This window comes from Nannospalax galili, unplaced genomic scaffold (genome assembly GCF_000622305.1).
Source record: "Nannospalax galili isolate Female #2095 unplaced genomic scaffold, S.galili_v1.0 scaffold270, whole genome shotgun sequence".
NCBI lineage: Eukaryota > Metazoa > Chordata > Mammalia > Rodentia > Spalacidae > Nannospalax > Nannospalax galili.
The window spans coordinates 3,448,069-3,462,209 of NW_008330152.1; the positions used below are offsets into that span (position 1 = coordinate 3,448,069).

Below are 14,141 nucleotides of genomic sequence, written 5' to 3' on the forward strand. Positions count from 1 at the left end.
ATGGGTTAGTTTAAGGGAGGTGGGAGAGAAGGGTTTGCAAGGAACCTAGGGGATAAAGGGAAAGAAGGAGCTCAAGAGAGGTAGGACCATAGGAGAAGGGTATTATTAAGGGAGAAAGGGGGAAAATGGGGGCACCTTAATTGGGGAAACCATGATGGAGGGGTGAGACAATGCAAGAGATAAATAATGCCTAGCTAGTTTTAAAAACCAGAGGGAACCATATTAGTCCAACAACCTACTGACAAATTCTACATCACAGATCAAGAAATAAATGTCTAGGTAAGGTTTATCTGAGAACAATTGGTCTTTGCCCAAGATTTATCTATAAGGCACACAGTAATTAAAAGTACCAGACTGGTGGAAATGACCTTCTTGGATGTTTAACAGACATACTTTGAGGCCTATACTAGTTTGGTCAGAGGGACATAAAGGACAGTTTCTGCTCCTTGCCCTCCTCGGTCAACTAGTTCCAAGTGACTATGAGCATCTCCCAAAATGTCCTGTAATTGTGGTGTGTCACCTGTCCTCTTGATGAGATAGAAATGAACCAGTGTCCAGTCTACAAAGAGGAGGGTCAAGACAGAGGAAACATTTCCTCCATGTTTCCAAACGAAGCCAGCCATGATCGAGCAGGACCTTTGACTTAACTTCACATAGGCAGAACTGGTAAAAGAAAGGAGCCAGGGGCTCCTCCCAAGCCCATGTGACCCCCGAGGAACAGATCTTCAAATCACCTTAAGAGTAAAAATAAATTGGTTTATCTGGGTCAACTGTATGACCTTAAACACACAAAAGGAAAGTATAACCAAAGATTAAAGTGGCCCATATAATTTTTTAAGAGTCCATATGTACAGCTAAAGGCTACATAACAAGCAACAACACCAGATAGGCAATACCTTCTTTTGAGTTGTTGGCTAGGGTGGTCCAAGGGACTCCCAGAGAGCAACCCAGCATAGAACTGGGATAGTAAACAGCAGACCCCAATCTTATCTAAAGGAATATTGACAACTGATTGCTGCTAGATGAGGAACAGCTGACTTTCCTAAAACAAAGTCCTCTAGATAGGCTGACTAGATTCACCAGATGGACAAGTAGTGGGGAATGGCTGGGGGTGCCGACAACACAGTAGACAGTAGCAGGAATAACAGAGTATAAGGGCTCTAGTGGTGGGAGGGAGGCTATGGGAGGGTGCCATCTGGGAAGTGGGTATATAGTTGAATAAGATGGTTTGGGATGTTCTGTGTGATATACAAACAGAAAAAAAATCAACAAATTAAAAAATGTATTTGAGGAGGAAGCATAAAGGTTTATGTCATGTTAATTAATAGAGGTGATGAACGTTATCACTGAAATCTACCCAATGACTTTATAGACATACACAGGTGCCAAGGATCTGAGTGCAAACAATTATGACTAGTAATCAGATACATAGAGATTAGAGATACATGCGCCAATATCTCAGTGTTAGTGGCAAAAACAATGAGTCTTTCTGTAAGAAACAGTATATTTTAGAATGAAATGGAGATCTTTTTTGAGGGTTAAAATCTCATTCAATTTTATGTCTTACAGGGCTTATACTGAGTTCAATATTGTATAACTGTATTGATTCAACAGCGAACCAAAAATTTTATAGCCACTTTTGAGGGAGCTGTGTCTTTGCTCTGGAAACTGTTATTGGGCATGTTAAAGCTATAATGATATGCTTCTTCTGAAAAAAATTAAAAATAATATTAAAAATGTAGGAAACAGCCTATCTTGAAATAGAGATCTTCTTTAAAGGGTAAAAACTCATTCAATTTTATATCTTACAGAATTTATACTGAGTTCAATATTGTATAACTGTATTAATTCAAATGTGAACCTAAAAATTTACAGCCACTTTTCAAAGAGATGTATCCTTGCTCTGGAGTGTGTTACTAAATATGTTAAAGCTGTAATGAAATGCTTCTTCTTAATCACGTCATTATTAAACTTAAAAAAAAAATAAAGAAAACCTACAATTGGAAAACTAAAAATTGAAATGAGAAAGTATCAGATAAAATCTTTTTTTTTTTTTTCAGACAGGGTTTCACTATGTACCCCAGGCCAGTCTTGAACTTATGTTGCTTGAGACAGGGTCTCATTATATAGCCCTGACTGGCCTGGAACGGCTCTATGTAGACCAGCCTGGCCTCCAAATTGAAGCAATTCTCCTGTCTCACCCTCCCTAGTGCTAGGATTGGAGGCATGTTCCAGGAAGACTGGCTAGATAACATATTTAAAAGTAAAATCTAAAAATAAATAAATAAAAGTAAATCCAGGACTGGGGATATCATATAGTGTTAGAGTACAGGCTTAGCATGTGCAAGGCTCTGGGTTTAAGCCCTGGACCACCAAAAAATAATAAAAATCCCCAGTCTTATAAATTGTTAAATTTAAGGTTCCTTTCTAAAAAATTAACTGAACATGGTGGGAATAAAGACAATTTTAAGACTGGTTTCTTTTTTTTTTTTTTTCCTACTTTGAAACAAATACCCCTATGTGTCTGCTAATCGCTAGGAAAGAGTATCTGTTGAGTAAATGCCCAGAACAGTGACAGCTGGCAGAGTGTGGCCCCAAGAAAGTGGTGTCATCTAGTTTCCAGACAGTTGCTGCAGCCTGCTTTGTGCCAAGGGGCGCAGGCAGGCTCTTCTCTGGAGCCCCAATGTGGGACTCCTCCAGCTGTGCCATGCTTACAGGCCTTGGGGACCTTGGTCATTGGCAGCATCTGACCATTGAATTTCGGCAGCTGCCACACCTCTGGCCCTCCCTTCACCTGCCTGAAACATCGGCCTTCAACCCTGGTGTGGCGGCTTCATACTGCCTGTCAGGGACTGGCCTGCCTGCCATTCCCCATGCAGCCCTCTTCACCCTGCCTCCACTCAAGAGAGGTGTAATCCACTGTGGTATGACTAAATTGCCTCCACAGCCCCTGGATGGGAAGGCAGGGAAGGGCTTGCCTCTGCCTGGAGGGAGGAACTCTGACTCACAGGGCTCCTGACATGACTGTTGAGCAGCCTGGTCTACATAGTGAGTTCCAGGACAGCTGGGGCTACAGGAAGACCCTGTCTCAAAAAAAGACCAAGAAAAAAAAAACCTGGTGATAGGGGAAAAAAGAAGAATGATAAAGATATGACCACAGAGCCCAAAGAAAAACTATTAACAACTTTATGACAAAACTGTTTCAAACTATAGATAAAACCAACTTATTTCTAGAAAAATATAATTTACTAAAAATGTCACAGTAATGATTAGAACTTTTAAATATTCCTGTAAATATTTAAAGAACTGAACCAGAAATAAAAACTCTTCTTACAATGAAAGTCTGGTTTAGATGGGTGTGTGTTCTATCAATCATATATAGAAGGAAAAGAAAAGCAGACTAAATAAGACACGGATCTTCAATTCATTTTATGAAGCTAGTGCAATCTAGATATGAAAACCTGCTATGGATAATAAAAGAAAACTATGGAAAAATCTTCTGACAAACATAAATGTTGGGCCAGCTAGATGGCTCAGTGGATAAAAGTAGTTGTCACTAAGCCTGACGACCTGAGTTTGATCTTAGGCACCCATATAGTGGAAGGAAATAACCAACTCCTGTGGGTTGTCCTCTGACCTCCACACAAATACACTGTGGCATATACACACACACACACACACACACACACACACACACACACAGAAATAAATAAAATGCAATAAAATATTTAAAAACTGAGGCTGGAGAGATGACTCAGTAGTTAAGAGCACTGGCTGGTCTTACAGAGGAACTGGGTTCGATTCCCAGCACCCACGTGGCAGCTAACAACTCCAGTTCCAGGGGATCTGACGCCCTCTTCTGACCTCCACAGGCATTGCATGACACAGGTGCACTTCCATACATGCAGGCCATACACTCAATACACACAAAATAAAAATAATAAAAAAACCCCATAAAATGTAAAAAGCTAAATAAATCCAACAATATTTAAAAAGGATTATAAAGATCATTTATATATCATGATCAAATTGGGCCAATCTAAGAATCAGTGTAATTCACTGAATTAACAGATTAAAGGACAATATAGTATTTGATCATTTCAATTATCTTCAGGAAAAGCATTTGATAAAAATCAGTTTTCATTCACACTTACTATATCCAATATTTTTCTGGATGCTTTATTTATCACAGTAAAGGCAAGAAAATGAGATAAAATGTAAAAGAATTATGGGCTGCTGAGATGGCTCTGTGGGGAAAGCTTGCGACTAAGTCTGACAACCTGAGTTTGATCCCTGGAACTATCTGGAAGGAGAGAACTGCCTCCTGTAAGTTGTGCTCTGACTTCCACATATGCTCCATGTCATATAAGGCCACCTCACCATAAATAAGTAAATATAATAAAAAAGAATTGAGATGGAATAAGTCAAATCATAGTCAAATGATATGATCATGTATATAGAGAAAATACAAATAATTCTATAGATTAAGTATTGGAATTAATGTAATGACGCGTCCTGAATAGAAATGAATACAGTCAGTTCAAGGAAGGAGAATGATAAGGAAGACTCAACTTACCCTTAAAAGAAAATACCTAAGAATAAGTCCAACGAAACACACATTTAATATTGACACTGTCATTATCTAACATAAATACTACATCAAATATACCTAACATAGATGTAATATAGTTTCCACAGAAAAAGCATAAAAATTAATTGAGATAAAGAGCTAAATGAGAAGATACTAAGTTCATGAATTCAGTATTCACTATCAATATTGTAAGAAGGTCAATTATTCTCAAATTGTTATAAAATTTAGTATAAACATTAATTTCAAAATCCCAATAGTATTTTTGGGTGGAAACTGACAACCTCATCCTAAAATGTTTATGGAAAAAGCAGAGACAAATATATTCCACAGAACATGCTTGAAAAATAATATAGGTGGAAGAACATGCTCTACAGGTTACACAAACATATAAAGCTACGGCTAGTGACAGACTCTTAGCATAATGCCAGGCAAATAAGGCAATCAGCCAGAATCAGGCATGGAAACTACCATACATATACGGATGATTGATATATGGCAAAAGTGGTATACTGTAGAACAGGCCGTTTGATAACTGTGAGGGGACAACTGAATCTCCATGTGGAAAGAAGTGAAATTGGAGGGCTACTTCAAAGTATACCTCAAATCAATTTCAGATGGATGATAAAATATAGGAGAGTATCTGATTTACTTCTTTATCTAAAATATTTTTTTATTTATTTTATGTATGTGAGTGTTTTAACTGCATGTAAGTGCACCATGTGCATGCAGTGCCCATGGAGGTCAGAAGAGGATGTCCGATCCCCTGGAACTGGAGCTAAAGATGGCTGTTAGCTGCCATGTGGGTACCAGGAACCGAACCCAGGTCCTCTGCAAGACCAGTCAGTGCTCTTAACTGCTGAACCATCTCTCCAAAAATGTTAATAAGCAAAATGATTGATGAATCATACTATATTAAGACTACTAACACTTTTCATAAAAAAAAATACATTATAAGAATGATGTGATAGGACTCACAGTGGCAATTAGGGGAGAGTAACCTGGAGAAAACTTTATGAAATTCTAATGCACAACAGTACTAGGAAGGCTATGCAGTACAGGTAATAGTTGTCAGAATAAAAAGGGAGTGCTGTTAATAAGGACTAACAACAGGCTTAAATGAAGCCAGTCCCAGGAAAACCAGGACTTAGATCACCTTAGAGTCCTAATTTGTTGGTGAAGGATGAGCTTATACATATATTTTAGAAAAGGGCTTGGTACTTTCTATGAAGACTGAAGTTTTATTTAAAAATTTGCCAATCCTCAGTTAGGGTAAAAAGATCCCAGAGAAAGGTAACCAGGTCCTTAAAAGATTTTAGGGTTACCTCTTCAGAGGGGAGAATGTTAGAGTAGCAAAAAGCCGCATTAAAAAAAAGAAGAGTACATGAAGTTATCAGAAAAAACGTGATGGGGAGATATGGGAAGAGTTGGAGGGGAGGAGTGGGCATGGGTTTGATCAAAACACCTTATATATATGTATGAAATTCTCAATAAATTATTAAAAAAATAGATCATTCCTTCCTTAAATTTTTTTTTTGCCAATCCTATTCTTAGGAATATATAGTTGGGTATACCATGTACAAGGCTGTTTAGAACAGCACTGTTCAAAATAGCCAAATCTAGAAAGCACTCAAATACTCATTAACCTTAAAATGATCAGTGGAAGTTTGTTCATGGCACTATTGTATGGTGATGAAAAGGAATAGCTGTACAAAGCAACCTGGATAGGTCTTATACACCTAAAACATATACTATATGAACTTTTTTTTTGTCTTTTTGAGACAGGGTTTCCCTATAAGCCCAGCTGGCCTGGAACTCACTATGTAGACCAGGCTGGCCTTGAACTCACAGAGATCCACCTGCCTCTGCCTCCCAAGGGCTGGGATTTAAGGCGTGTGCCACCATGCCCAGCATGAATTTTTAAAATAAAGATTAAAAAAATCAACAGTGAATTATATTATTCAAGGATGCTAATTTGGATGATATAGCTATAAAATGTCTAAAAGCACAGAAATGAGATTCAGATGAAAGGTACTTCTGACAGAGAAAGAGGACTGTGTTAACAAAGGATTAGAATTACGGGGCTGCAGATGTACTGGCATTAAAAGACTCTTGACTTGGGTTACAGCTATAGCTAGCTGGATGTTGATTTTACAATAATTCCTTAAGCTGTGTATTAATGTGCATGCACTGTTCCAAATATGATACATGTAAAGTTAAACCTATGAGTAATGTATGTGTTTGTTTAAACTCAAATGCTATTTATGTGGTAATTCTGCTTAAGTAATCATGTACAAGAATATTAATTGTAAAGTGTCTGTGGAGTATTCAGCTATAAATGGGACATCTATATTATACCCCCTCTCCCTCTCCCCAAAGCTCATGGACTATTGTGGAAGAGGGCACACAAAGATTGTAAGAGCCTGAAGTTGGGGAAGACTGGGCTAAACCATATCTTCTGTACATGACAGGACTGATGTACTCATGAGTTCACAGCAGCTGTGGCTGCCTGCATAAGACCAAGCCAGTCAATATTCCAGTACGGAGGCAGCAGGGACTCACAAGCCCCTCCTCCTAGCTGAGGAGTAGTTACTGACAACTGATGGTTTCTGAGGAAGGGAGAGTCAGTTTTCTTTAAGGGTGTGGTCCCTGGCAGGTGGATCATGCTTCAGTGGATGCCCATGAGTATATGGGTAGCATAAATTGGACTCAGCGGATTATTTTTTTAAAAAGGCATTAAGTTGGGAGAGGGTAAGGAGGTGGGGAGTGGATCTGTGAAAAGTTAGGGAGAGGAGTGTGTGTGGGTAAATATGATCAACATAAACTGCATGCATGTATGAAATTATCAAAGTAATAAAAATATGTTAAAATAATATTAATCATAACATTATTTCTAGTAGAAAAAAATGTAAACATTCACTTATAGGGAAATTACCAAATTGAATATGGCACATGCATACATTTAGGCAGTTTATAGCAGTCATAAAGTATTACACTTAAAAAATTCAATGCCACAGTAAATGCTTAAAATTATTAAGTGAAAAAAATAGAAAAAAAATTGGACACACAAAAGGAAAATTTCCAAAAATCTCTGCTGATTAATTTCTGTGAGTAGCATTAGTTTTGTCATAATTTCCCATCATTTCTCAATTGGTACAAGGCAGGTATTTTATAAAGGATATATATATTAAAATTATTCCCAATTTTTAATTTTAAAATTAATATACTTCTAAATACCAGAAAATCCATTGAATTTCCATCATGTTGTACAGGCATATCACTCATTCCAAATTATTTTATTTTCTTGAATATCATATTTAATGGACTGTACAAAAAATTATTGGAGTGAGAACTTCAAAAGTAGTTGTAAAATAGTATTATTAGAATATAGTTTATTTTCAAATGCAGCAGAGTTCAAAATCTATTCTCTACTCTAACATCTCAATCAATCATTTGCTTTGAATATAGATCTGGTCACCTATATTTTTTTCTACTTCATATCAAAATGATGCCATAATTATACTTAAATGTTAAAAGCCTGTAATTATCTCCATAGATGATCATATTGGGTTTGCAGATCTAGTTTATCAACTCAAAAACCCATTTTCTATTTATCTCTATTTTAGTTTCATGCAGAAAAATTAACAGAGCAGGTCTTGTGAAATATTTGACAGGCCTGCTTCCAATATTGGTTCGAATGTGCAGACATCTGGGAACGTGAATTTCAGAAGTTCCTATAACTGAAAAGAGTGGCTCTGTTGAAAATCTACTTTCTGGGCACTACGTTTCTAAATGAGATTCTCTGGTTGGCAACATTTCTCATACTGTCACAATTGATTGCTAAAGAGGACCCTTGGAAACTTGTTCCTCAGACATCTATGTATGAACCTTTCCCTTTTGCTGCAATAAATCATAGCAGTGAATCTGACTACATACTGACTGTTTTGAGTCCTTTTAGTGAATAATCAATCTGAGAGTAGACTTGGGGACCCTGATATAATATTTAGAACTAAAATCAACTGAACATTTTGATATAGCAGGTGAAGAGAAATGCTAAATTTGCTGAACGAATAAGCAATTTGTATCAAAATAGATAAGAAAAAATCAAATAGAATGGAGAAGACTAAAAAATAAAACATAGATCTTCAAATAAATGATACAGTCTAGACTTTTACTGCTTGATATGAAACAAAGATATTCACTTATGTGGCAAGTTTGCTGCTAAGTAATAATTCGTTCCACTTAATTTCACAAATACTCCCACATGCATAAATATCAGAAAAATTAAAGTTAAAAAAGCAGTTTCAGTCTATTATCTTCCTTGTAAGCTTCAAAAATACAAACTGAGAGTATTATTTTAAAAGATAACAAACTATTGTTTTCATGTTCAGATATTTAAAATCCACATTTAATTACTGGAGAAATCTCCCTGTGGTATATGTAATCATACTATAATAAGGTAATTAAAATTTCTTTGCCAGTCAATTTAGGATTTACAGCTTAACTCAAGTACCAGACACTACTGAGGACAAGCCTGAATGCGTTACTTAGAAATAAACATTTAACTGTTGAGGGGGGTAGCACAATTCAGCCTTATCTTCAAAACTGAATCTGTATTTTAAAATAGGTTTTGGCAAATCATTGCACCATAGGTTCAAATTTAAGCATAATCCCAAAGCAATGGATGTATTGCCATCACGTACGCTTGTCTAACAACCTACTGTGGGTGGTAGGGAAGTGACAACACAAGCTACAAGTAGCATTAACTGGGCTTTAAAGGTTGCTCATCTTGTCCTGTCCTGTGAAGACCCACATCTGTTCAAACAATGTCCAGGGACAGGATGTGAGTATATGCTTGTCTAACAAACTTGCACAAGATTTTCAAAGTTTTGAAACCTACTGTTCTAAATATTTTCCAGCTCTAAAATTCCGGTTCTGTCAGTATTTATATTTAAGTATGCTTTACATTTATAAACCGCTTGTAATTAAGTGAATCTCAACTAGTTCTAAGGGCTTTCTAATATGTGAGAAATATAACTGTGCCATGTAACTGCAGTTTAGAAAGAGGAAAAGAGTGCTGGGTACACATAGACTGTGGCAAAGACAGATATGGATGTCAAATTAAGAAACTTGCTGATAATCCGGTATGTTGTTTTGTCTAGCCTTTTCTCCACATAAATGAGAGCTTTCCAAGAAGCCAAGAAACAACAAAGTCAATTGGCCTAATTTCATTTGTTTCCCCTTTCATGTCTACTCTGACTTGACGTAACATTATAAAACTGTGAAAAAGATCCAGATCGCGCATAACCTGAGCAATGAGCCCTTGAATACCAGGGGAAATTTTATCTATTGCCAGGCATGGGGAGAAAACTGGAGTAGCTTAATCTCCACTGCAGTTGTAGAAGCATCCTCTCACATGGCCAGTAGGTGGAGGCACATGCAAGTGTATTGGCTTTGCTTTTTCATCCACAGGACTTTAAATCTTAATAGTAATCTGTTTTGCATTTGCTGGTTTGAAACCAAGAGATCAAGGAAGATGAAAAAAAAACGGGGGTGGGGGCGCATCCAAATATAACTGTGAAGGTGTATTTATAGAACAATGACAGAAGAATTTTATATTTCTACTTTGTTTCTGGCCCTTGAAGAAATAATTGTTATTTTAGCCGTGAATTTATAATCTACTTCTAGATCCCTAGAGCTCATAAAAAAGTTCTAAATTTAGATAGCTGTCATTTAAGATTCATGTTAAATCAGGAAGAATTGAACACCAAGTGAATATGATATCATATTAAGCAATTATTGCTGATTTTGTTAGGTATGAGAATAATTATTTTAAAAGAGTCTTTATCTGTTAGAAAACACAATCAGGAACGTTTTGAGGTGAAGTGATACGGCTTTAGAAATCTCTAGAGGAAAATGACAACAGGAAAGGATAGTTTGAACAAGAATGGCCAAATGTTTTGATAACTGCTGCAGCTCCAGGCTGGCATTTATTATACTAGTCTCCATTTTCATTTGGAATTTTTCAAAATAAAAGGTGAAAAAAAGAGAACAGTTCTAGTGATTTGAGCTAAAATTAGGAGTAGGCCAGTGGTAAATGTCTCTCTTTAATGAGGTGTCATCTCAAGATAGCCACTGGATGATGACGATGATGATTATAATAATAATAATTATTATTATTACTATTTTGGTCTTTTTGAGACAGGGTCTCCCTGTAGCCCCAGCTGTCCTGGATCTCACTATGTGGACCAGGCTGGCCTTGAACTCACAGAGATCCACCTGCCTCTGCCTCCTGAGTGCTGGGATTAAATGCGTGCGCCACTATGCCCGGCCACTGGATTATTTTAATCAGAATGGCATCATAGAAAATCAGCTACAAAAATCTCATATACATCTCCTCAACTCTAAGGAACTAAAACCCAGATTTTATGACAAGAAAGATCATCTTCTCTCTACTACACTGTAATTTTAAGACCCATTAATGCAAACAGCAAGAGTGGTAAACTTTAGGTTAGTTTGATTAATTTATGAAACTGCTGTAGCTTTTTTGTGACTTGAGTCTGTCCATTGTTCCTGTGATGTTAGATTAGCATGCAGCCATTCATAGCATTACTGTATATTTAATAACTGTAGAACCTGTTGTGATTTTATCCCTCTCCTTGTTCATATTTTAAATTGAATTATGGTTTTATCAGTATGGTGATGATTTAAAAATTTATCCCCCCTTCTAAATCTGCTTTCTGTGCTTGATACTTTATAGTCTATGATTAACTCTGTTTTTAGTTCACTAAGAAAAAAATATGAACAGAAACAGATTTCTTGAGTGGAGAATAAAATTAAATCAGAAAAATAATTTTTAAAGAATTATAATCTTAAAATTGGACAGGATGCCAGAGACCTTCTGCAGAAAAAGTAAAACAAGGACTTCAGCTCCCTGGGATGGGTACAACTCCTCTTGTGCATTTCCAGTGTGGAAGTGTGTGTCTGTAAGCCAGCAGCTTCATTCATGGACTTTAGAGGTCTTAGAGGTGAAGCCTTTCACTTGTTGATTCTAGTGATAGCCTGCATGCCACACTGAACAATCATATAATCTTATATGGTATAATATTGCAATGAACTGAAGATGCCAATTATATTCTACCTATGGTGGGGACTCTTACACCAAGAAACCAGTTCATTCATGGGTAGCTAAGCCTCCAGTGTTTTTAAGAGCTCTTCCATGCCAGGGCACTTAAGTGGGAATTAGATATGTCTAGGAGTTCCCAAAGTCCTTCCACCGGACATGTGAAATAGGATTTTTCACGAATTTTCTTATTGTTGTTGTTGTGTGTGTGCAAGTGAGTGTGCACATCTGAGTTCATGCCATGGCATGCAAGTGGAGGTCAGAGGACAACTTTTGTGAGTCAGTTCTTGACTTCCACCTTGTTGATGAAGGGTATCTCTGGGTCTCTCTTGTTTCTCTTGCACTGCATGCTCCAGGCTAACTAGCCTACGGAGCTTCCAGGCTATTGTCCTGTTCTAGGGATTGAACTCAGGCTATTGGGTTTGCTTGGCAAGAGTTTTTACCTGCTGAAGTCATCTTGCCATCCCCTGAACTAAGATAACTTGGTTTGTTAGAAAACAAGTTCTATGATCTGTTGGTTTTCCTTCTGTATCTTCAGATCTACAACAGCCACCTCAAGAGACCAACTTCTCTCCTATCCTGAAAGTCTGTTTACCTTCAGAGACAGTTGGGGAATACATGGCTCCTTCAGAGGGTGACACCTTCAGAACAAAGCAGAGGCTCTGAGAAAGAAAGGGAGGCAGCACCCTATGTCCCAGACAATGTGTTCATGGCAGAGACAGATCATCTGAAAATCTGAAATCAATAGTCAGATGAATGTCACTGGGATGTCTATTAACACCTTAATTTTACTTAAAAAATGAAGTCAGAATGTTCCTTTGACAAAAGTGAGTCTGATTGGGCTCTGTGATCTGACAGTGAGGACTTGCTGTGTCATGTAGGTCACAGACATGTCCCATAGGGTAAAGGAGATAAAAGTGTACCTATACAGTTGAGAAGGAAATATGTTTAAAAGAATTCAAGGTGCTGAAAGTGATATTCTTTTTAAAAATATTTTATTTATAACTTTTATTTTTTGTGTATGAGTGTAATGCCTACATGTATGTAAGTATACCTGTGTCATGCAATGCCCACGGAGCTCAGAAGGGGTAATTTGTTATGAAGCAACAGATAATGAATGCACCTTCTAACCTTGGTATCTTGCACATTTAGCAAATATATCTTTTTATATTTTCCTAATTAAAGTCATTGATTAAATTTGAACTGATCAAAGACAAAAATCTTACATAATGCCATCCCATAAAGCTTTACACAGTCTTTGTGGACATGCATCCAGGCAGCCTTGTACTACTTAGTTGTACTATCCTTAGCTTACACTGCTCCATCTTAAAAAAAAAATCTGTAAGGAACAAGTGAAGTAGTATACTGAAATCAAGATACTGTTAGTTCTAGACTTCCCTTTATATGGCAACATGGTGATTATATTAAAAGAGAAAATCAAGTTTGTTGTTACACATTTTAAGTTGCCAGACTTCCTACATGGAAATCTCCAATTTCATCTCCATTTTCTTCACTAAGATGCGAATTGCATGTTTTGGGGCCTTTTAATCCTCTGAGCTATAGTTCATTTTAGAGCCTCTTCTCCAAAATGGGTGAGGGCACCTCCTATGCCCAGCTTTTGTTTTCTTTGCCATTGGGAACCTTAAGTGAGAAAATTCTTTTTACCTGTGACTTTAGGTCTCTCAACACAGATGAATCCATGTCTATTGCTGAACTTTAAGAGAAAAGTTTGAGTTTTCTATAACGAACACCATTTAAAACATTACTCCTTAAGATAGAAAATGCACACTCACAATTCAAAAACCATGTAAAGCATTCCATCTGAGCTATATGTCTCCAATAACTCTACAATGTGTGGATGTTTCAGCATGTGACAGATACTGGCTTCCCGCTTTAGATCTGCAAAACAAACATACAGCACACTTCATTAGGTAGGAACAAAAGACAATTAGAGTGAAGGATGAATGAATGGATGTGATCTATGGTAACATGAAGACTTCTCTAACTAGAGATGAAATCCCCCATTTAAACTAAGCTTATCTTCTTATCCTTTAAAATCCATGAAATATAACTTTTCATACTTTTTGGCCGTTTAAATCTGTATATAATATAGAATAAGCTCTTACTAACAAATGTTTACATTTCTTTGTACAAGTAATACTTTGCCCCGAAGAAAATAAATATTTTCCACAAACTCTTATAGTCATGTTTTAGCCTCTGAATTTATAAATTTTCCTTGATCTGGTCATAAGTAACTCAATTTACTCCTTTGAAGTTTAGCTTTTTCTAAGTTTATCTTAACTCATATAAGAATGTGGTGCCTATATTTAGCTTAAAATGTAGTATTTACAGACACATCAGGGACAGTATGTGAAATAGAAAGAAAAAAATAATGTTTTATACAGAAAAGGCACTACTCCTAGAGCTAAA

The 14,141-nt window shown here is 36.8% G+C and overlaps 1 protein-coding gene across 6 annotated transcripts in view; it reads right to left on the minus strand.

Annotated features, from left to right (window-relative positions):
* The window catches only part of Cask (calcium/calmodulin dependent serine protein kinase), a 430,362-nt gene that overhangs the window by 238,658 nt on the left and 177,563 nt on the right, over nt 1–14,141 (minus strand). For all 6 annotated transcript variants that reach the window (XM_008843151.3, XM_008843142.3, XM_029568448.1 and 3 more), the window contains exon 3: nt 13,505–13,610. In XM_008843151.3, the coding sequence (XP_008841373.1) occupies nt 13,505–13,610 (106 nt within the window). The remainder of the gene's footprint in view (nt 1–13,504; nt 13,611–14,141) is intronic.